Source organism: Sphaerodactylus townsendi, linkage group LG03, assembly GCF_021028975.2.
Source record: "Sphaerodactylus townsendi isolate TG3544 linkage group LG03, MPM_Stown_v2.3, whole genome shotgun sequence".
NCBI classification, from domain to species: Eukaryota; Metazoa; Chordata; class Lepidosauria; order Squamata; family Sphaerodactylidae; genus Sphaerodactylus; species Sphaerodactylus townsendi.
Window position 1 is genome coordinate 124,638,142 of NC_059427.1, and position 23,267 is coordinate 124,661,408.

A 23,267-nucleotide genomic window follows, 5' to 3' on the forward strand; every position below is an offset into this window, starting at 1 on the left:
CCCCCTAGATCCTTTCTTAAAGATTGGTGTGACATTGGCCATCTTCCAGTCTTCAGGGATGGAACTGGATTTCGAGGGATAAAGTTGCATATTAAAAGGTGAGAAGATCAGCAATTTCATGCTTGAGCTCTTTAAAGAACTCTTTGGGTGGCGAGATGCAATCTGGGCCAGGGGATTTGGTAACATTTTAGTTTATCAATGGCTGCCAGAACTTCTTCCCTTGTCTACCACAATTATCTTCGCTAGTTCCTCGGATTCGCCTCCTAAGAAGCTTGGTTCAGGTGTAGGGAATGTTCCTCACCTCCTCTTGGGTGAAGACAGATGCAAAGGAAATTCATTCAGCTTCTCCTGCAATCTCCCTGCCATCTTTTTAGCACACCTCTTTGTTCCTTTGTCTCATCTAATGGGCCTTACCGCTTCCCTTGCTGGCTTCCTGCTTTTGATGTACTTGAAGAACTTTGTTTGTTGCCTTTACGGGTCTTGATGTTTGCAGCCATCGCGTTCCTCATAATCCTTTTGCACTCCACTTACAGCTAACTTGCTTCTCTTTTGCCACCATTTTGTGTTCCCTCTCATATTCTTTCCATCAGCCAAACTGGACTTCCATTTTCTAAAAAGAACCATTCTTCTTTTTTTCTGATAATTTCCTCAACCTCTCTTGTTAACCATGGTGGCTTTCTTTTTTGGACTGGGTGCTGCCTTTTTTTTCTAACCACTGTGGAACACATTCCAGCTGAGCTTTTCTTATTACTGTGTTTTTAAATAACCTCCAAGCATCCTGGACAGTTTTGACTCTCTTTGATTTTTCCCTTTCCAGCTTCCCTCGCGCACTATCCCCCCCCCCTCATCTTTGAGAAATTTCCCTTTCTGAAGGTGAATGTAACTACATTAGTAGTTGCCAACTTATGTTCGCATGCTGAGATACTGAATGACAGCATTGTGGTCACTGTTCCCTATCGGCTCAACAACACTGACTTCCTGCACCAGGTCCTGGGTCCCACATAGAATTAGATCTAGGATCACCTCTCCCCTGGTTGGTTCCACAACCATCTGCTCTAAGCCACAGTCATTTAGCATATCCAGGAATGCTCTCTCCTTACTATGACCTGAACATGCATTTTTCCAGTTTATATGGGGATAGTTAAAATCACCCATTACCACTACATTTTTGTTTTTGTTGGCCTCTCTAATTTCTTTTTCCATCTCAGAAAACATAAAATTTTCCATCTCATAAAACATAAAAACCATGATCAGAACATCTTATTGAATTTGGCATCTTACTTGACTTTATTTCATTTATATTCTCCTTTCTCTCCCATGGGGACCCAAAGCAGCTCACATCCTTCTCCTCCACCTCCATTTTATCTTCAAAACAACCCTATGAGGTAGGTTAGGCTGAGTGGGAATTCAAAACTGGGTCTTCGAGATTCTAGTCCAACCCTCTAACCACTACACAATATTGGCATTTCAGTCCATTTTTTATCTTCATAAGGTCCCTTGCTAAAAACCAGTGGCCAAAACAAGCTTCCCTTTATTATTCAGGTACAGAATAGATGATTGAACTAACAATTTTCCTCTCCAATATTCGATTAAAATGTCTTTCTTTTAAACTTTGTCCCTGTAGTCACTTATGTAATGTAATATTAATTCATGAGACAATTTAATAATCTCTCTCCAGAATAGCCCCAGGACTATGATTCATTTGCTGACATTTGCTGTGTCTGTGTGACTTATTATGACCCTACACTTATTGTGTAGGGCAGTGATGGCGAACCTTTTAGAGACTGAGTGCCAGGGGCAGAGCGAGGGGAAACTGCACCTGGGTCACACATGCACCCTGTGCCCCGCCACACCCCCGACCTGCCCTGGAATGCCCCGGGAATGTCCCAAAACACTCCTGCCCCACCCCTGGAACACCCTCACCCTCCCCCACAGGGGCATGCGCCCAGTGCGTCGCGCACCCCTCACCCCCTTGGCGCTATGCCACTGCCAAGTGCCCAAACTGGGGCAACAGCTCACGTGCCCACAAAGAAGGCTCTGAGTGCCACCTCTGGCACCCGTGCCATAGGTTTGCCACCACTGCTGTAGGGTTTTCAAGGCAAGAGACATTCAGAGGTTGTTTGCCGTTGCCTGCCTCTATGTGGTCTGAGAGAACTGTGACTGGCCCAGGGTCACCCAGCAGGATTCATGCAGAGGAGTGGGGAGTTGAACCTGGTCTTCCAGATTAGAGTCCACCGCTCTTAACCACTACACCATGCTGGCTTCCATAACATTTCTAAACTAAGGGCTTTAAAAATAAAAGATGCATTACTCTGTCCTTTTGTTGGCAAGTCTGTGGCAACACTAATGTACACTGGTGCATGCATGACCGCCAGGAAGATGGCTGTATGGGGTTGCAGGTGTGCTACTAGCAATGGTTTGACACATTTTCAGAATTTATTCATGATTCAAGTATAGCAGACATATTACAGGTCAAGAATCTATTGATAAAGCAAGAACAGTGTTTGCACATGCAGATGTCACAGCAACTTGCCTAATGTTTCATGCTCTTGACTGGCAGGTTTACAAGGACACAGGTTTCCTAATCTAGGACTGGAAACTTCCACCCCCAAATAAGACCACAGGCTGTTAGTGCTGCAGATGTCGAAAGTCCAGCAGAACAAAATTTGCTGTTTTTATAGTAAAGGCATAGTAAAGGTATTTTGTTTTATCTGAGACATGCAGATTGATTATGAGAAAAATTACCCTGGGGAGTTTTTCATTAATCATACTCTGAGCCTACTATAACTGAAAACTAGAGAAGAAAGCCTAAAGATGTATAGTTTCCAAACCACAATTTCTTGGGGAGACCTTTTTGCAGCCATAAGGGGGGAATTATATGCAATAATTAAATTCTCTTGTAACCTAAACTTATTTTTACCGCTTTAACAATATAAAATGTATAATTTATAACTTGGTTAGCATATTTATGAAATGTAAATGTACACATGCCTTAGTTTTCTACAGTCACAATTGTGAACACATAGTTAAGCGGAGAGAAACATGTATGCTACTCTTTTTATTGCTGACTTGCCCGTATATACTCAAGTATAAGTCGACCCGAATATAAGTCGAGGCACCTAATTTTACCACAAAAAAACTGGGAAACTTATTGACTCGAGTATAAGTCTAGGGTGGGAAATGCAGCAGCTACTGGTAAATTTCAAAAATAAAATAGATACCAATAAAATTCATGAAGGTATCTCACTGGTTGTAAGAAAAGTTGACAAAAAGCAATCTTCATGATCAGAGGACGAACAGGATGAAGGCAAGAAGGGAGACTGCCTGGCTGCTTCATGCCAAAGACTGAGTACCCACAAGGCCTCCCTCAAAAATGGCTCACTAGGAGAATTTTTAAAAAATGTCATTAAGCAAGGCAGTGTTTAAAGGAAGCAGAGACTGTGTGCTAGCACCACCTTGTGAACAGTATACACTTTTATCTGTGCATGTTCAGGACATATTTTATTCAAAGGTAAAGATTTAGCCATTAGGAAGATCTACAGTGTATCTTTTGTCTCCTACTACACTTTGCCCCTAAAATAATAACACAGAGGGTATTGTTCTGTCCCTTAGAACTGTAAGACCCTCTCTTTTCAGCTTTAATTTGTACTGCTTTAAAGAGAAGAATTTGCACAAAAACTCAGTTTTACTAGTAACAAATTTTACTAGATTTACTAGTAACAAATCTTGACTTGCATTTTGCAGTCTTTAAATGCTACAAGTGCAATGGAATCTCTCTCCAAGAGGATGCCATGCCTGTCAGAACACAAATTTCAAGGGCACAGAGTAATACCTAACATGGCATTCAGAGCCAATGGAGCAACTCTAATTGCAAAGACTGTGGCTTTATCAAAGCTGGAGGATTTACAAACCTAGCTTTACATAAAATCACAAAAGGGAATGGTGAATTTAATACTCAAAGTTGGATGCAGGCAAAATGCTTCTGCCACAGCTGGTGTGATCTCCTTTCTCTGTGTGCCACAGCTCCGGTGGCCATCTTGGAATTACCACATATACTTGAGTATAAACTGAGGGGGTTTATTAAAAATGTGCTGAAAATGTTGACTTATACTAGAGTATATATGGTATGTATATGTATATTCTTGATTTTGCTATTTGACAGGAAAAAAATAAAAGCTAAAAATAGAAAACACTAATAGTGCTGTACGCAAAAATAAGTATTATTTGGATAGAAACTGTTTCAAATTGTCATAGGACATTCATATATTCACATGCCTGTATATCTAGTTTAAGTATTATATATATATATATATAAAACCTTTATATCTAACAAGTAGAAACCTGCAAAGATTTGCAGGAGGCATCTCATTTCCCCCTCCAAGCCATTATAGCCTTTTCCTGCCTTCTTCTCTCCTTCTGGGGTTGCCAGCTTCTAAATGGGGCCTGGAGATCTTCTGGAATCATAACAGATCTCCCATCTACAGAGATCAGTTCCCTAGGGTTGCCAGCTCCAGACTGGAAATTCCTGGAGATTTGGAGAAGGAGCAAGGTTTCAGAGGGAAGCGACCTCAGCAGAGTATAATGACATATGGTCCATCCTCCAAAGCAGTGAGTGTCTCCAGGGGAACTGATCTCTGTCATCTGAAGAGCAATTCTAATTCTGAGTGATCTCCAACCCTCATAAGAGGTTGGCAGCTCTAGTCTCCCTAGGAAATGGCTACTTTGAGGGTGGAGACCATGAGGTCTTATACCCCTCTGAGGTCTTGCACCTCCTCAAATCCCCCTCCTCAAATGCCACCCTCCCCACACTCCACCCCCACAAATCTCTAGGACTTTCATAACCTAGATTTGGTAAGCCTCACCTACCCACCCAACAGCCAACCGATCTTTATCTGCCCCTCTGTTTTAAACTTTCCTTCTTCCCACTCCTCCGCCCCCCCACTTCCCCCGGCAGCCTCTACCTAGTAAAACTGTGGCTGAGTTGTGCAGTTCTAGCTAGTGGACAAGGCCCCCTTGCATAGTAGGGAACTTGCAAGTACTTGTGAGAGGGTACCTCTCCTGTATTCCTCTCCCACACTATTTCCTCTTTCCCTCCCCTGGCATCCTTCATATCCTCTCCCCTTTCCCTGCTTCATTCTCTCCTCAGCAATTCACCAACCCAACTTTTAGCTACATATATTATTTATTTATTTCATTTTTACTTCACCTTTCCAAAACAGCTTACATAATTCTCCTCATAATTTTATCCCTACAACAACTCAGTTAGGTAGATTAGGCTGAAAGTACGTGACTGCTCCAAAATCAGCCAATTCCACAGCAAGATGGAGATTCAAACCTGAGTCTCCCAGACTCTGTACTGAAGGTCTAAGAACCTCTTTTACTTCCTGGCAGTCTGAATTGGCACACAAACCCTAACCCAGTGATGGCAAACCTTTTCGAGACTGAGTGCCCAAACTGCAACCCAAAACCCGCTTTTTTATCGCAAAGTGCCAACACGGCAATTTAACCTGAATACTGAGGTTTTAGTTTAGAAAAAAAGGTTGGCTCCAAGGTGTGTGCTACTCGGGAGTAAGCTTGGTGGTAGTCAGTGGCTTTGCTTTGAAGCAACCGTGCAACTCTTCCAACGGGTGAATCACGATCCTAGGAGGGTTTACTCAGAAGCAAGCCCCATTGCCAGCAACCGAGCTTTAGTTCTTTGCATGAAAATCAGTGGGGTTTAACAGCGCTTAACAGGGTTACCTACACTGCTTCCCCAAAACTAGGTCTTAGGTTTAATGCTAATAATTGAGCCCAGCGGTCCAGGCCAGCCTAGATGTGTGGGGCATGCCCACACATCTTTTTGCGCATGCCCACAGAGAGGGCTCTGAGTGCCACCTCTGGCACCCGTGCCATAGGTTCGCCACCACTGCCCTAACCTGTTGGCCTGCGTTGGCCCAACCCAGCCTGCAAGGGAGCTGGGCAGGCTACCAAGGATACCCCTCAAGGAGCTTCCGGGGCACCTCCCAAATTTGCCCCTGAATGAGGGAATGCGTTGCTTACAACTATAGGCTTTTATAATTTTCAGATATTAACATCCTCCAATGTATTTTTAAAATTTTGGATTTCACATTGTTATGGAAATCTGGAGCCATTTTCAGGTTTGTAGAAAGATCTGTTTTGCACATTCATAGTTTCAGTCATCAGATTTAAGTATCTTCAGATTTGACCAGCTTTGCTATTAGTATATAGTTTCTGAATATGCTGATCAATAAATCTACATAATGGGTGCATGTATAGATACGATTTTTTAAAAGTAAAGGTAGTTAGGCAAAGGAGAAGACAAACAGTGGTGGCAGTGACCAGAAGGCAGAAGAAGCTGGTTGTGCAAGTAGACTGCTGGCAGCAGCGGGGGGGGGGGTGGCTGCCTGCTGCTGCCGCCACTGCTGGGTGGGGTAGCCACTGAAGCTGAACAGTGGCCAGGGGATAATGGGCAGCAGCAGCCATGGGAAGCAACTCAGTTTTCTACCACCACTATATGGGTGTGCAGGCAGATGGAGAAAAGCAGTGGCAACAATAGTTAGAAAAGAAGCAGGGTTGGTGACTGGAGAATGGCAGCAGAACACACTTTCTACTCCAAACTTTTGCATCATTCTGTTACTGCTGGCTAGCTGACTGAGTATCTGGACTTGGAGAAGAAAGGTTAGATGACCCCAGATCAGCTGGCTAGCAGTAGCTAGGGAGTGAGGGTTGGAGCAAATGCCATGACTGGTGTTCTTTCTGCTCCATTTGTCTCTGCCACCACCAGCCATCTGATTGGGGATTGCTCAAATACAGCGAGCTGTCTGTGCCAAATTCAGCCCTCCCATTATCTTTGTGTGGGGAAAGGACTTATCTCACCAGTGACCACGGGCTAGCAGGGATGGGGAGAATGGGATGTCCCCTTCCCATGAGTCCTCATACTTGTGGCATAATAATTGTGGACAAAATTATTCATGTTTTAACAATAGACATATCCTTGAAAATATGTTGTATGTGATTACAGGTGACTCAGGAATTATCATTATCTAATACTGTACATTGTTCTTCTTCAAGATCTTTATGTGACACATTTAGAACAAGTAAAAGCCTTGTCTTAATTTTTTCCCACTCATTCAAACACAGAAAGGGGGAAATCCCCCCACCATTTTTTCCTTAGTTAATCCTTCCTTCAAAGTGCCTGTATTGTTTGACTGTATCATGTGGTGTAACACATTGATAGATGCTGTTTGATAATTTGAGTTGCACCCCTTCCAGTGTTTCATAGATGAAAATAGGAATATCCTTGTGCACTATTATATCTTTACTGTCATACCAAGGATGGCTAGGTACTCATCACATTGCTGATGGCTGTTTCTCTCCTTGCAGTGTGTATAGAAGAAGAAGAAGAAGAGTTTGGATTTATATCCCCCCTTTCTCTCCTGCAGGAGACTCAAAGGGGTTTACAATCTCCTTGCCCTTCCTCCCTCACAAAACAAACACCCTGTGAGGTAGGTAGGGCTGAGAGAGCTCCGAGAAGCTGTGACTAGCCCAAGGTCACCCAGCTGGCATGTGTGGGAGTGTACAGGCTAATCTGAAGAAGCTAATCCCCAGATAGGCCTCCACAGCTCAGGCGGCAGAGCTGGGAATCAAACCCGGTTCCTCCAGATTAGATACACGAGCTCTTAACTTCCTACGCCACTGCTGCTCCTGTATTGATATACTCTGCTCTAAATGAAAAGTAGTTTGTTCTTTCATTGAGGAAAAATAGAAAATAGAATTGTATGTTACCAATAAATGGATCTCACCAGCTACAGCATGTTAAAAAATTTTTTTAATGTTCTGAAAAGCAAAAAGAGGGAAAAAGCAGACCAGTGATTTACTAGGAGCAAATTTACTAGGAGTCAAAATATAGGATTTTATACAGAAAACTAGAGCATATAAAATTGTTGCGTGTTCAATGTATTATGGCATTTGCTGGGAAAAATCTTAAATGTTGGATTCTGTAGAAATTGTGTTAATGGAAAAGGATCTTTCCCTGTCTTCCATATTTCACAACACACTCCTGTGACCTTGCTGGGGATTGGGAAGGGGGCCAACACAGATGAGAAATTGAAGTGGGTTGGGAAATCGCAGTGAGGTAAGCTCTTCAGCTGTTCCTCCTGCTGTCAGCAGAACATTCATGTGGATCAATAATGTACTTAAAGGTGATTATTTCATTCAGTTTCCATACTTAAAGGTGATTATTTCATTCAGTTATTCTAGTCAGTGTTTTTAGTTCTAAAGAGAAAAAACTGAACCACAGAATTGCGGAAATCAAATAAATGGTGCATGAATAAGGATATGAGTTGGCAGCCTCCAGGTGATACCCTGTTTCTCCGAAAATAAGACATCCCCTGAGAATAAGACGTAGTAGAGGTTTTGCTGAAGTGCTAAATATAAAACCTCCCCCGAAAGTAAGACGTAGCAAAGTTTTTGTTTGGAAGCATGCCCGTCGAACAGAACACCAGAGCATGCAGCTGTGGAACGGAAAAATAAGACATCCCCTGAAAATAAGACATAGCGCATCTTTGGGAGCAAAAATTAATATAAGACACTGTCTTATTTTCGGAGAAACACGGTATCTGGAGATCTCCTGCTGTTACTGCTCATCTTCAGGCAACAGAGATCAGGTCACCTGGAGAAAATGGCCACTTTCTATGGCATATCATTGAAGTCCCTCCTTTCCCTCACATCCCCAAAATCTCCAGGTATTTCCCAACCCAGAGCTGGTAATCCTAGATACAGACTAAAATGATATTCTTTCTATTTTTCTTATTACAAATACAAATGTGCAGAACATAACCATACCAGATTTTAATTAAACATTTCTGTCTTTGCACTGTGTCACACTGAGGAAGCGTGCTGTAGAAGTGACTTTTAACTTACTGCTGAGTTGGAATCATTCCACTTCTGAAACACACTGTGTGCTGATTTCCAAATAAAATTCTAAACATCATGAAACTAATAGCCGTTGGGATTTATACACTATTTAGAGTGTTCTGTTTAAAGCCTTCCTTTATTCTGCTTAATTAATCAAGACAGGAATCCCTAATGTCCCTCTGGACATCATGGTGACTGCTGACACCTTTCCTGGTACCTGCAAAGTGTTTTTAGAAAGTGCAATGGGCCATGTGGGGCTGTTGCCTGGCAGGGCTTTTAATTGGCCATTGAAGATCTGATTGGCTGTGCAAATTTAAATAATGTTGGGTCAGCAGCAGCTGCCATCATGATGTTTGTTTTATTATCTCACTCCCCTTTCCCATGGTATTTTTAAAGTTACCCCTTATTTCCTCTGCACTTAAACTCTCTGTATTTGTATGTATCTGTGCCGCCTGCATTGCTCTTTTTGTGGTTGTGCCCACCACCTATCAGAATTCCACAGGCTCAAAAAGATTGTAAGCTGTGAAACAAAAAAGGAGACATCAAAGATTGCAGCAACTATTTGATGATTGCATTAATTTCTTATATATGTAAAGTGATGCTCAAAATCTTACAACAGTCAGTAGGTATGGAATGAAAAATGTCAGAAGTTCAAGCTGGATTCAGAAAAGGAAGAGGTATTAGAGGTCACATTACAAATTTACATTGGTTACTGGGGCGAACAAGAACATTTCAGAATCAGTTTGTGTTTCATACCGCAAAGCTTTTGACTGTGTAGATCATGGAAATGTTGATGTTAAAAGAAATGGGTGTACCGCGACATCTGATTATTTTAATGTGCAACCTATATTCCGGACAAAACACTATAGCAGAATATGGAGAAAAACAAAGGTGCACTTACCTGTAACTGTTGTTCATCAAGGCATACATGAGATTGTTCAGCAGCAGGCTGGCCATAGAGAACTGACAAAAAGGCTTCTGGAAGCTTCAGAGCACTTGGAGCGCTCTTCCCCTTCCTTTCAGACCTGAGAATGGGCTGGTTTCCTGCCCAGACAGTCACATAATGGAGATGGGGAGAGTTCTCCTTCAGTTCTTCCTTCGCTGCTATGGAAGAGAACCAGTCAAGCAAATGGCAGCCCACAGTGAGGAAAAGAGGGAGGGATGTGTTCCTGCACAGAAGACACTTGATAAACAGCAGTTACTGTGCAACTTTGTTTTCATTGTTGTGTCTTCAGTGAAGTCCTGCATGGGAGAGTAGCAGGCTCACTTACCATAGAGTGGGTGTAGGCTTGTCAAAGAAACAACAACTTTAAAACTGCTGTCCCAACAGCTACCTCACTCCTGGAGTCCACATTAATGGAATAATGCCAGAGGAATATGGATGCCGCAGACCAGGTTGTTGCTTTACAGATGTCGTAGTGGTCGACCCTGGCAAGAAATGCAGCTGAAGAGACTTGGGCCCTGGTGGAATCACCCTTAACTTGAAGTGGACAATCCACCTTAGCATTGCTTTAGGCTAATCTAATGGCAGAGGCTATCCATCTAGAAATAGTTTGCGAAGAAACAGCTTTACCCTTTTAGGACCCTTAAAGCAACAAATAAATTTGTGTCTTGACTAAATGAATTTGTATGACTTAAATTAAAAAAAGGAGTGCCCTTTGGACATCAAACATATGGAGTGATTGCTCACCCAGAGACTGGGGATTCAGGAAGAAAACAGTGTAGTGTCATGGAGCATATGTAATTGTGATACCCCTTTAGGTCTAGATTCTAATCAAGGGCGTCTTGTTTATGTTTACTGTCTGAAACTCTTGTGAACCTTATAAAATGTGACATTCCCTTTAGAGTCCAGTGCAGTAATACTCAGTGGCTCAGGAACCACATCTGGCTCTTTGACATAGGCTCATTCCGCACATGCAGAATAATGCCCTTTCAAACTGCTTTCAGTGCTCTTTGAAGCTGTGCGGCATGGCAAAATTCACTTGCAAACAGTTATGAAAGTGGTTTGAAAACGCATTATTTTGCGTGTGCGGAAGGGGCCCTACTACTGTGGCTCTTTAGAACACCCATCCATGTTATAGGAAAGTAGGTAAGACCTTTGCCGGGTGTACTTATAATTGGTAGATGGTTCCCACACTGAAACAGCTGCCATCAGAAGGAATCAAAGATGGAAGGAACCACAGCTTCCTTGAGCTGTGGACCACATGCCAAGGATGGACATAGCAAGCCAATCCTCATTAATAACCCCTATCTGTACAGCTTGTGGTTATAGTTATATATTTAATATTGTCACATGACTGCTTTGGTTGATGATGATTGTAAATACAGCTCACCATGAGCCATGGAGGGACCACTGGTCTAGTAAGTCTTGAAGGGGAAGAAGATCCACAAATGATAGGAAGCTAGCAAGAGTTCATTTCTGTACAATTCCGTCATACTGAATTAATGAACTAACTGGAATAGTCAACAGTACTCTGCAGTTACAGATAATATTATCCAGCACTACCTGTAGGAGAAATTATTATTACCATGTTGTCAGTGCCCTGACCTGAATGGCCCAGGTTAGCCCAGTCTTGTCAGACCTCAGACACTAAGAAGAGTTGACCTGGTTAATTTTTAGATGGGAGTCCATTAGGGAAATCCAGGGTTGCTAAAGAGAGGCAGGCAATGGCAAATCACTTCTCTTTTGCCTTGAAAACCATATGGCATAGGACAGGGGTGGTCAACCTATGGCACTCCAGATGTTCATGGACTACAATTCCCATCAGCCCCTGCAAAACCCCAGAGGAGACATGTGGTGATGGTAGGGGACTCCCTGCTAAGGAGGACAGAAGCAGCAATTTGAAGGCCTGACAAGATGTATCAAGAGGTGTGCTGTCACCCTGGGGCAAAAATCTGTGATATCACAGAGAGGCTGAGAAGACTTGTCAAGCCCACTAACTGTTATCCCTTCATTTTAATCCACGTCAGAACAAATGACACTGCTAGAAGTAGCTTTCAGGACATCAGAAGGGATTTTTGAGGCTCTCAGAAGGAAACTGAAGGAACTGGATGCACAGGTTGTCATTTAATCTCTACTTCCAGGTGAAGGACATGGGCCCAGGCAGGAAAGAAAAATAGCGGATGTGAATAACTGGCTTCACAGGTGGTGCTGCCAGGAATGTTTTGGCTTCTTGGGCTATGGTCTGCAGATTCATGAAGAGGGACTACTAGCAAGGGATGGGTTAGACCTTACAGCTGTAGGGAAGAATACTTTTGCTAGGAGATTGACAAACGTTATTAGGAGGGCTTTAAACTGAGTGAAGTGGGGGAGGGAGACAGTATTCAAGTGGGAAGCAGTTCATCCAGTACTAGAGAGAATAGGCTGAAGGTTATAGAGAGAACTGAGCAAATAGTTCAAAAACCCAGCAGTGAGGGGGATAAAACTTTAAATAAGCACCCAGGGGGCATGAACCAAAGCCTTAGGTGTCTCTACACTAATACACAAGCATGGGTAATAAACAGGATGAACTGGAACTCTTAACACGGCATAATAAATATAATAGGCATCACTGAAACCTGGTGGGATGAATCTTATGACTGGAATGTAATAATTGAGGGTACAACCTATTCCAGAGAAATAGATCAACTAGGAAAGGCAATGGAGTAGCCCTATATGTCAGGGATGATTACACCTGTGAGCAGGCCCATGACTTAAATCCTGGGTATCAGGTTGAGAGCATCTAGGTAAAAATTAATTAAAAATTAAGGGGGAGAAAAACAACAGTGATCTCATTGTGGGGGTCTGTCATAGCCAGACTGAAGAGTCGGATGATGCCTTCCTGGAGCAGATGACCAAATTTTCACAAAAAAGAGAAACAGTAGTGATGGGAGATTTCATTTATCCAGATATTTGCTGGGAGTCAAATTCTGCCAAGACTACTAGGTCCAACAATTTCCTCACTTGCCTTGCAGACAACACAGAAGGTGGATGAAGCAACAAGGGTTATCAACTATTCTAGATCTGCTCCTAACCAACAATGATAACCTGATTAACGGGGTGGAAGTAGTAGGGTCTTTAGGTGGGAGTGACTGTGTTATCTTGGAGTTCATTATGTAATGGAAAGGGGATGCCAAGTCTAGTCAGACACATGTTCTACATTCTAAGAAAGCTGATTTCAGTTAACTTAAGAAACTACTAGGTGTGATCTCTTGGTTAAGAATACTAAGAGAAGGGAGTACAAGATGGATGGAAGTTTCTTAAAAGTGAGATCTTGAAGGTACAATTTCAAACATTTCCAATGAGGAGAAAAAAGTAGGTGGTGTCTGAAGAAACCAGGATGGTTGTCTAAAGAACTCTCAAGTGAGCGAAAATATAAAAGGGACATGTACAAGAAATGAAAAAGGGGGGAAATTACTAAAGAGGAATTTAAGCAAATAGCCAAGACATGTAGGGAAAAAGGTCAGAAAAGCTAAAGCTCACAATGAGCTCAGACTTGCAAGAGATGTTAAAAACACGGTGGATGCCAAAGAGCCACCTGTCACTTTGAGAGTCTATCTGATTTTGTGAGTGGATTTTATCCACTGTACAAAGTGGTACCCTCATGTGATGCTTTGCTTTTCCCACAGGAGTGCATTACAACCATTCATTTATAGCTGGAATTAAAAGGGTACACTTGAGGGATGGGAGCAAAAGTTGCTTCTGGCAATCTTGACTTACCTTGTTCCTCTCATAATTTATTTGCAGTGTGCCAAACAACTCAATGAGACTGCATTTCATCTCGTCTGTATAGTACCACTACTTTATTTGCATATCTCGATTCTAGATTCCATTTCTTGACACGACATTTGATATTGGGAATCAACCATTACGCATTTTCAGGCCTATCATCTGTTGGTCACTCTCAGATGTGATTCCAGAGATGGGTGGATGTGCTTTTGAGCCATATTAAAAAATGTATGATAATTGGTTAGAATTAACTGTTGCAGCATGGCATAGTGGTTAAGTGTTTGCACTTGCACTCAAACGGTCAGGAGTTCGAGCCCCCTGTGGGTCAGATATCCTGGCAGCTGGCTCATGGTCAACTCAGCCATCCATCCATTTCTTGGTCGGTAAATGAGTACCTAGCTCATAGCTAGGGGGTAAAGAATAGCCGGGGAACGTAATGGCAAACTACCCCACAAAAGAGGCTTGCCTATGAAAATCACGGCTCGCAGTTGTATCCCAGGGTTGGACACAACTGAAGGGGAAACTTTACTTTTTAATCTCATGCAAGAAAAGTAAATTGTACCTTTTATGAAAACCAACAAAAAAAATGTCTCAAAAGTAATGAACAAGTTTTTGAGTTCCCCAGAACCCTTCTTCATGTTGGATGTATGAAAAACAAAGGGGAGACGCTTTAGGGCACAGTAGAAAAGCCTGCTCGGCAAGTATTGCATTGGTGGCGATGGAAAGTGATATCAAATTGCAGCCAACATATGGTGAGCCCATTGGGTTTTCAAGGCAAGAAACATTCAGAGGTGGTTTGTCATTGTCTGCCTATTGCTTTTTGATGTTTTCCTAACCGATCAACACAGTGACTTGCAAGTTTCAACTGTAGCTTGTTGCTCAGCCAAGTAGCAGGAGATGAGGCCACTGAGAAGACTAGAAACACACAACGCAAACTGCCCTTGGATCAAATGATAGGCTGTCAAACATTTATGTGATGAGAAAATGAAGGCAGCTGAATTGCAAAACATGTCTTATGTTGCCTGCTAATATATTGATTACTTGATATATTGAGATAATTACTGCAGTAGCACTTTGTCAAATGGCCTGCGTATGTTGGAAAATAATTTTGCTTTGTTAGACTTCTAGTCGTATTTTAGTTTCAGAACTCCTATTCCTGAGGGGATTGTAGATACACATTCATAAATGCCCAACGGCAGTAAAATAGGGGATAGTCAAAACCGCAATAGCTGTTCTGCTGCAATATTTAAGCTTGGATGTTGAAAACTGAAGAGCCCAGTGGACTAGTCTGAAATCATGTTCTTATTGGGTCATATGTTATCTTTTGCTCTTGCCTATGAAACAGAATTTCAACACAATTTTCCATTATGTGGGTAAAGAGCCAGACAATGAGGGGACTGGGTAGAATATTAACCAATGTAACCAATGTAAACACTCTTCTGGCTCTAGACGTGGTGTAGACTGCAGGCTTTGAACTATGTTATGCAAAGCTTTTTCATTTTCCAAGTATTTTATAAATATTAGCTTTAGTCCAATTTGATTTCTTGTACTTAATGATCCATAGAGTCAAAATCAAAGCTGTTACATGTAGGAGTGGGTGGTTTTGATTATGAAAACAGCAGTGATTGCTGGACTGGGTTTCTTCATCACACCAGTTTTATCCTTTTGGGAAGTACAGTGGAAATAATCAAAATTCCATCCATTCAAAACCATTATTCAGTGAAGATTTAGAAAATCTGTGCTGATCTCTTTTTTAAAAAATGTGCATTAAGTCTTCAAGCTGATCATATATGAAACAGCTTTCTGAATAGCGAATAAATAAGCCCAAATGAATTTCAGGGTCCCATTTGTTATCTACCATATAATAAAAGCTTAAAACGGTGATTCCCAAGCAGAAGTTCTATGCAACCCAATAGTACTTTGAGAGTGAGTGGTTTGCATGAAAAATATAATAATACATTAACATGTACATCATTCACAGCTCTTCACAATTTGTTACAATAATCTTCACAGCAAATTTGTAAACTAGTTTAGGATTATTGGCATCAGATGGAAACCAAGGCTTAGAAAGGCCATCTATGAACTAGTGAATTGAGGACAAAGAAGAGATTGGAGCTAGGATTTGCTGTAGGTGTTGTGCTCATTGTAGCACATGATACTAAGCAATTCAGTGGTTTTTTAATATAATAAAGTGACAAATTCCAAAGGGAGTCTCCTTAATAAAGAGGTTGCTATTCAGTAAGTTGCAGGACTAGACAGAAATCCATGTTCCTACGTACCTATTAGTTCCCTTTAAAAATATGGGAGGCAAAGACCATTTCTGTGCCATCAGATTGCAAACTGGGCTATCAGATTTCAGTTTTGTATTTAGCAGTAATGCAGTATTGCTAACCTACAGGTAAAAATGATGTGTTTCCTTCCTTCTGATTGCAGAGGAGTATCAGGGCCTCCATGGAAATGAAAAACCTGAAGACTCTGAAGAAAAAGGTAGCATATATTTAGAGAAGACACCAGCTGCTGCCTTGACTGTCACAGGAAACAAGCTTAATGTCCAGTCCAAACAAAAACCAAACAAGCCATCATATTGCCAACCACGAAAACCTTGGATCTCTCAACAGACAAACAGAATTCGAAATTATAATGTAAAGGATTGAACTTTTCATCTATAATAAGACTTTCATTAATTAAGATACTAAGTGGAAATACTGGACTACATCATCAGGCATGATATTGCATGTTAGTCTACCTTTCCCCCACAGTTTGAGTTGGTAACGATAGTTTCATCTAAAGATGTCCTTTTGTCCATGGAAGATGTTTTTCACTAATTTAAATGCTTTCAGTTCGCAATGTGTGCAAGCACCTTTGGGAGTGGTGGGGAGAACAGGAGATGAATACAGAGGGGGAGGATGTGAAACAGGTCACAAATGTATTGCATTAACAGCTTCCAGGTATGGGCATAAGGCAGAAACTCAGCACATGTTACTGACAGCAGGGAAGGAGTGGCTTATGATCACAGACAGTATGGTTTGGCCTTATTTGGTTGAGTGTTATTCAATACACACACCATCCCCATAAACCATTTGTACAGTTTCTTCCAGTAAGCCCTAGTTACAGCCAGCCCAGGAAGTTATGGGGCCAGTGGCCAACCCCTACTGGGGGAAAAGTTGCCAGGTGCATCATGCTTTTCACCAAATCACCCTCTCCTCAGTCTGCCCACATTAAGCCCAATTCCATTGTCAAGTTGTTTCTATTGCAGCATTGTTTCTATACAGTAGTAATGTGGAATGGAAAAAGCTGATGCACTTTGCAAACATACAAACACACATAGTTGTTCATTATTTATGAAGAATAGCAAAAAAGGGAACAATACTGTGCAGATTCTCCAGTGCTTGCTTTAAGGCACTGATTTTCAGTCTGTGATCTGAGGAAACTGGAGTAAGAAGAGCGGCAATACAAGCTTCCTTGAAAAACGGATTTGAAACCAATTCGTAAACTCATTTTTTTCTCTGCTATATGCAACTTCAGAACAGTGTGTTGGGTATGAGCTAAATTACTGTCTCTGTTGATGTGGTTTTGCAGTCCACAGGAGGTTTAGGCAGTGTCTTGCTTAAATTGAATGTGGTTATTATAAAGCAGAAGGTCCTGAAATACACTGGGTTTCCACAGCACAAATTCAGGGATAAGGAGCCGTGAGAATCTTGTTGGAGAAGCTAGGTGCTAAGTCACATCTGTAGGTTCTTCAGAGTGCTAGAGGTTAACTGTTTACCAGCTGAACAAGAAACCTTGCAAGTCTATCAGAAGATGCTACCTGAGGTGCAGAAAGCTTCACAACAGTATAACTGGTAGGAAGTCAGTATGGTCCTCTCCTCCCCTTCATAGTACCCTTCCCCCTAAAATTATAAATCTCAAGGGTACTTTTCATTTCTGGTGGAGCTGTGATAAATAAAAAAACAGCTGGGAGTTCCAAAGAGAATCACATTATGGATTATCCCATCAGTGGGCCCAGTTGTACTTTTGTTATATAATGTCAAAAAGTTCATTTGCTTGCAAGTGAGGTCTTACTATTTATCAGTGGTAGCAAAGGTTGTCCTGGACAATAAGTGGTATACTAATCCTGCCTCTTCTGAGACTTGGTAATTAGTTTCAGTTTTGTGTGTGTGTATAAATTTATGAAAAAACTGACCGATCCCAAATTACCAAAATATAAGGCATTTTATGGGGAGTTTGGTTTTGGTTTGTATGATTATGTAGATAACAAGATTCACAGGTGCCATCTAAATATTTTTTGGCTGTTTGGTTTGTGTATTGATTGGTGACCATTGTATACTATTCTTATTAGGTTGAGAATATTTTTCTTTGTGTGACAGTTTTAATAATTTTTTTTTGTTGGAAGGTACATTGTTCGTTTCCTTGATCTGATCTGTTTTAATTCTGAGAAATTGAACAGGTGAAAGTTGACTAAATGGGAAGTTGCTAAGCAAAATATTCTGGCAGCTATGGTTGTGTGTATGGCTCTTCCAGCACTGTCTAGTACAGTGGTTCTCAACCTGGGGATCCGGACCCCTTTGGGGGTCGAACGATCCTTTCACAGGGGTCGACTAAGACTCTCTGCATCAGTGTTCTCCATCTGTAAAATGGATAAATGTTAGGGTTGGGGGTCACCACAACATGAGGAACTGTATTAAAGGGTCACGGCATTAGGAAGGTTGAGAACCACTGGTCTAGTAGATGGCCACATCTAAGATTAGAACCCTGGACCTCGTATGTGCTAAACTTGACCTGCCCTGACAAGGTTAGGAGTTTCTTTATACTTGCTTCAGTTCCAGTGTGTGCGGCTGGTTGTATCTCCAGGACCAGTGGAAGATTCCAAATGCTCCAGGACGTATTCCTTTTTAACATGCTCCCATGGCTGTGTGCTTAGAGAGTTGCTGCAAGATGTGGGTCTTGCTTCTTACCACTGGTGGCCCGCTGACATGATTGTTGCTGGTTAAAAGGCAATGTTTTCCTTACTCTCACTTTTTCAATGTGAGCGTTGCTATTCTTTCTGTTTAAAATTATTGTTTCTGTAACTTCTCCATTGGGAGTATATAGTAGTCTGATTAGACTGAACAGAAACACTGGCAGAAGCATTTAATAGTTCAGACAAAAATATGCTGAAATATAAGTGAAGCACGTACAATAACAAACATTTTTAATGGCTACTGGTGGTGGAGGAAAGTCATTGCTGACTTATGGTGACCCCATAGGGTTCTCCAGGCAAGAGATGTTCGGAGATGGTTTGTCATTGCCTCTGTGTGGTCAGAGAGTTCTGAGAGAACTGTGATTGGCCCAAGGTCACCCAGCAGGGTTCATGTGGAAGAGTGGGGAATCAAACCTGGTTAGCAAGATTAGAGCTTGCCACTGTTAGCCCTATTACACCATGCAATTAAAGCAGTCAACTAAGGCAGTGCTGGCACATTTGGCATTTGTAAGCCCTACTGTTGATGCAATGTAACACAGGGATGCTACAGCCATTCTGACAATCCTCATGATCCTCTATTATGAATCACTGATAGTCAAGTTTCCCTCCTTGCCACATATAAGCCCTTCACATGGTACAGTGGAAGGAGAAACCTCATAGCTGAAAAAATATTTCTAAAATCAGCACACGGAAAAAAGCTTGTGCTCTTTCGCTAGCAGATACAGCAATTCATAAGACTGTGATGTTATTTTTTTTAATTGTATCGTATCATCTTCCTTCATCAATGGTCTAAAGTGATAAAGTGGGTAATAAATATAAATAAATAAAATAACCTGGGTAAAGCTCATGTATTTTTCACCTACCCTACGATACTATGGTGTAGGTTCTTATCTAAAGAATGTTTTGAACCTGTTAGTCCAAGTGTTGCATAGGAATCATTCACAAAAATGGAGCAGAAAAGCAGAATTGTGTTGGAGACTAGTTTTTAACCAACAATAGGGCCAAGCACATTTCTTATGCCAAATTTTAATTGTTTACAAATTTGAATCTAATGAGAAATTCTGCAAGATTCACGATCAATAAATATAGAAGGGAAGAAATAACGGGTGTGGATAATGCTGAACTATTATGAGATATAAAAAATATAACTTTTTTTTGCCTTCAGCTGCATCCAAGAAACCTCAGGTTCTGAGTGCTGCCTATCACTTTAGATAAAACCTTTTGGAGATAGGTGGGAAGCTATTTTGTTGTGTCTCCTTAGTAAGGATATTGCATTTGGGGTGAGAAAAGGAACAGAGAAGATATAAGGGGTTGAGGTGAGGGCACAGAGGTGAAGAAAGCCAGACTGTAAAACCATAAGGGAATGTCTTTGTGCCGACAGAAGGCTCTGGGACGGGTGAACAAGATTATACAAGTCTCATTAGTAACCAGTAGGAGTGGCTTTGCTGTGAAGCTTATACAGAGGCATTGGTGCCCCAACCAGCACGTCAAACTGCTAGTTAACTGTCTCCCAGGACAGTGTACTGAAGCCTAGTAAGAATCCAGTTCCCCAAAGCACATTTCACTCAGCAGGCATCTGCTTGGTGGATTGAACTGTAGTAACCCGGGAAGCTCACACGCTTCTGAGGTGAATGACCTGAAATAAGCCACAATTCACAGGCGTTCCTTGCATCACCGGCAGCTTCATTTCCTAAACAGAGCCGTCCCCCTAATACAGTCATCACATCACCCTATCTCCTAGCAACACCCACACACGCTCCGGGGATTGGCCCGGCGACGCACACTCCTACCCGCCCCGCTCTCCCGATTGGAGCCTTGTGTCAATGATCAGGGCCTGAGGAAAATGTGGTTTCTCCTTTGTCAAGTTTCATTCGCCGGCTTCTAGGGAGCGAAGGCAGCCGTAGGGCGATGAGTCAGGCGGCGGCGTTTGCCGTCTCCCTGGACACCGGCTACTCCCTCAAGGCGGAGAGCCTGCGGCCCACGGCGAAATCCCTGGTGCCCGCTCGACAAAGCGCGCAATTAATTCCTAGTCCCCGCGCGCAAGAACAGCCACAGCCAGGAATCAATTACGCTCCTCTCGCTCAGCCTCCTCCAGTGCGTCTTTGATACTTCCCTACGTTGAAGCACTTACACAGGGTGGGGTATTTCAGCAGTGGCTGGGGAAGGGGGTTGCGCACTTCAGGTTAAGGCTGCCGTCCTTTGCCCGGGCAAGTTCAACGCGGCGGTTGCTGTGCTTTCTCGCCCTCGTTACTGCCGGGCATTTGGCTCTTGTGAGCACCGCCGAAGTCAGGAAAGCGTGTAAGGCGCACCGAGACAAGGAGGTGAGGCGCGGGGAGGATTTCGTTACGGGTGGGGTACGAGGGAATGGCCATGGCTACTGCAAGGGTTTCTCTGGCACCCCAAGAAGCTCTGTTGGGTTCCGGGCAACATGAAACACCGCAGCGACTTTACAGGCCGGTCTCCGAGTGGGGGAGGCAAGTTGGTCAAAGATCAAGAGCGCAGGCCGGCGGGGCGGGGGGGGGGGAGACTAGAAACTACTCCTTCGACCGCCCTCCCGATGGGCGGCCCAGTTTCTGGCTGGCACCGCTGCCGGGGCGCCTGGTTTGTGGGGTAGCGCGTGCTCCGGGTGCTGCCGCTTGCTCCTCTTCCTGCTGCCGGCGAGTGCCAGAGCCTCCCATGTGCCACTAAAAGGGCCTGGCATCGCCCCAGAATCTGCGCCGGGAGCCCAGCCCGAGCTCTCATTGGACTGCGCCGAGGAGCAAAGCTGTCAGCCCATGTGGCGTGGCCACCGGAGGTGGTGGCTGTTTAAATAGACGACGGGAGCTAGAGGGAGACAGTGAGAAGGACGCTGAGCGCAGACACGGCGCGGGCAGGCCCAGTGCGCATCCGAAACGACGAGCAGCCGCCGCCGCCAGCAGCAGCAGCAGCAGCGCTAGCACGGCCAGCGTATCCATCCTGCGCCAGCCTCAGCACGGACTCGGTTGTTGCTCACCCTGCCGCCGCCGCCGCCTCCTCCTGTTTCCACCACATCGAGAGGACCTACGCAGGTAACCAGCTTGCAGCGTATGAAGCGCAGTCGCGACGTGCTTCTGGGCTGGAGCCGCCGGCTGGAGCTGCGCATACAAGTCCGGATGCGCCTCCCCGATGGCCGGCGACGGGGCTGTGCGATGTGGGTCCACGGCGGGATCATATTGCCTCGCGAATCAACCATCTCCTGTTTCTTGCCTGCCCGGCAGGTCCCCTTTGCGCGTTGTTTTCCCAGCCTCCTTAGGCAAATAGTACTATCGTGCCAATGAGGGAAATAAAAGCCGGGTTGTATGCTAAATCAGGAGGCGACGTTGTAATTTCAGGTGCATCTGACTGGGAGGGATGTGCTGTTTCAGGTGAAGATTTATCCAGGAGGCCTTTGAGACGTTAGGTGCATCGCTGTTCGGAATAGTTTCGACCTACGGCCTCCGGTAGTGAATCAGGTGTTCTTCTCCATTGTTATGATGACAAACTAGATAAAGTATGGAAGCTGTGGCTGGTATGGATTTTTCCCTATAATAATGCTGTATTAATATTACAAAACGTTAGGGGAAGGGAGACATCGACCTCTATGTGGCTTGTTGTGTGTGTCTGAAGCCAATGAAAGGTGCAATTTCTGGGAAATAAGGGGAAGGGAGGAGCTGGTAAGAGGGGAGATGGAGGCTAAGCCTTCCTGCACTGTGAGTGTTCTACATCCAGCCATTTTGATATCAAGCAGGGAAGACACTGGAGCAGATGTAAGCAGACAGAAGAGAGGGCTGTTTGCCCTCTCTGTTGTTGGCCTTTTTACCATCTGTACTCACAAGTACACAGAAAGCGATAAGATTTTGAAAGCTTAATGACATACCTGCTCTGGTATGTGTTCTGTTACATTAGGAAATTAGGACATTGGATAATTCTCATTCGTCACTTGCATCCTTTCACTTCTGAGTAGCAGTACAAGCCCATCAGTTATGCTTGATGTTTAGAAGAAGTTCTGAACAGCCACATTCTGCATTTTTTCAAAAATGCAATGCAGCCTGCCATTCGCTGTATTCTGTATCTCCCTGCTGACCTCTTGCTGTATCCCTACTTTGCCCGTCTCCAACTATTCAGCGCATTTGTCACTCAAGGATAATTTGGGCTTGTAAAAGTAACAGCCATCTAACTTTATGCTGCTTTACACAGTTCTGACTTGCCTAGTTCTTAACTGTTTTATACAAGTAACAGATTCATAGAGGCTCTACACAAATTGTGTATGCTTACTTGGGAGTAAAACTCATTGAATTCAGTAGGATTTGCCTCTGGGTAAACTTTCGCAGAATTATACTGACAGTGCCATGCAGTGTGTCTAAGATTTTGCTATGAAATACTATAAGTGGTGGAGGCTGAATAGTACCATGCCCCACCCGCCCACCCCAACTAACCTAGTGCTGAATACGTCATAGTTGATGAAAGTTCCTAACCTGTTTATCACACAAACAAAAATCTGTTCTTTTAAGCATCCTTCCAAGATAAGAAAATCAGAACCAGAATATCTTCCTTTTGGTATATAGCTTAAATCTCCTGTAATAATCTGACAACTGTGTATGTTTATTTAAAGGTTCCAGGAAGTAGAGAGACCCGATAATGTATCTTCCAGAATCTCATCTAATTTGGCACTGAGAATAAGGCCTG

General features: G+C 43.1%; 2 protein-coding genes across 11 annotated transcripts in view; both read left to right on the forward strand.

Moving 5' to 3' along the window:
• The window catches only part of CCDC57 (coiled-coil domain containing 57), an 81,733-nt gene extending 62,317 nt beyond the window's left edge, over window positions 1-19,416 (forward strand). For 9 of the 10 annotated variants that reach the window (XM_048488279.1, XM_048488285.1, XM_048488278.1 and 6 more), the window contains one exon: window positions 16,058-19,416. In XM_048488279.1, the coding sequence (XP_048344236.1) occupies window positions 16,058-16,278 (221 nt within the window). In that variant the 3' untranslated portion in view covers window positions 16,279-19,416. The remainder of the gene's footprint in view (window positions 1-16,057) is intronic. The other variant, XR_007243807.1, reaches the window with a different exon arrangement.
• A 1,779-nt stretch (window positions 19,417-21,195) lies between these two features.
• Window positions 21,196-23,267, forward strand: part of FASN (fatty acid synthase) — a 60,144-nt gene continuing 58,072 nt past the window's right edge. The window contains exon 1 of the mRNA XM_048488277.1: window positions 21,196-21,631. The gene's annotated coding sequence lies outside the window, so the exon portion shown is untranslated. The remainder of the gene's footprint in view (window positions 21,632-23,267) is intronic.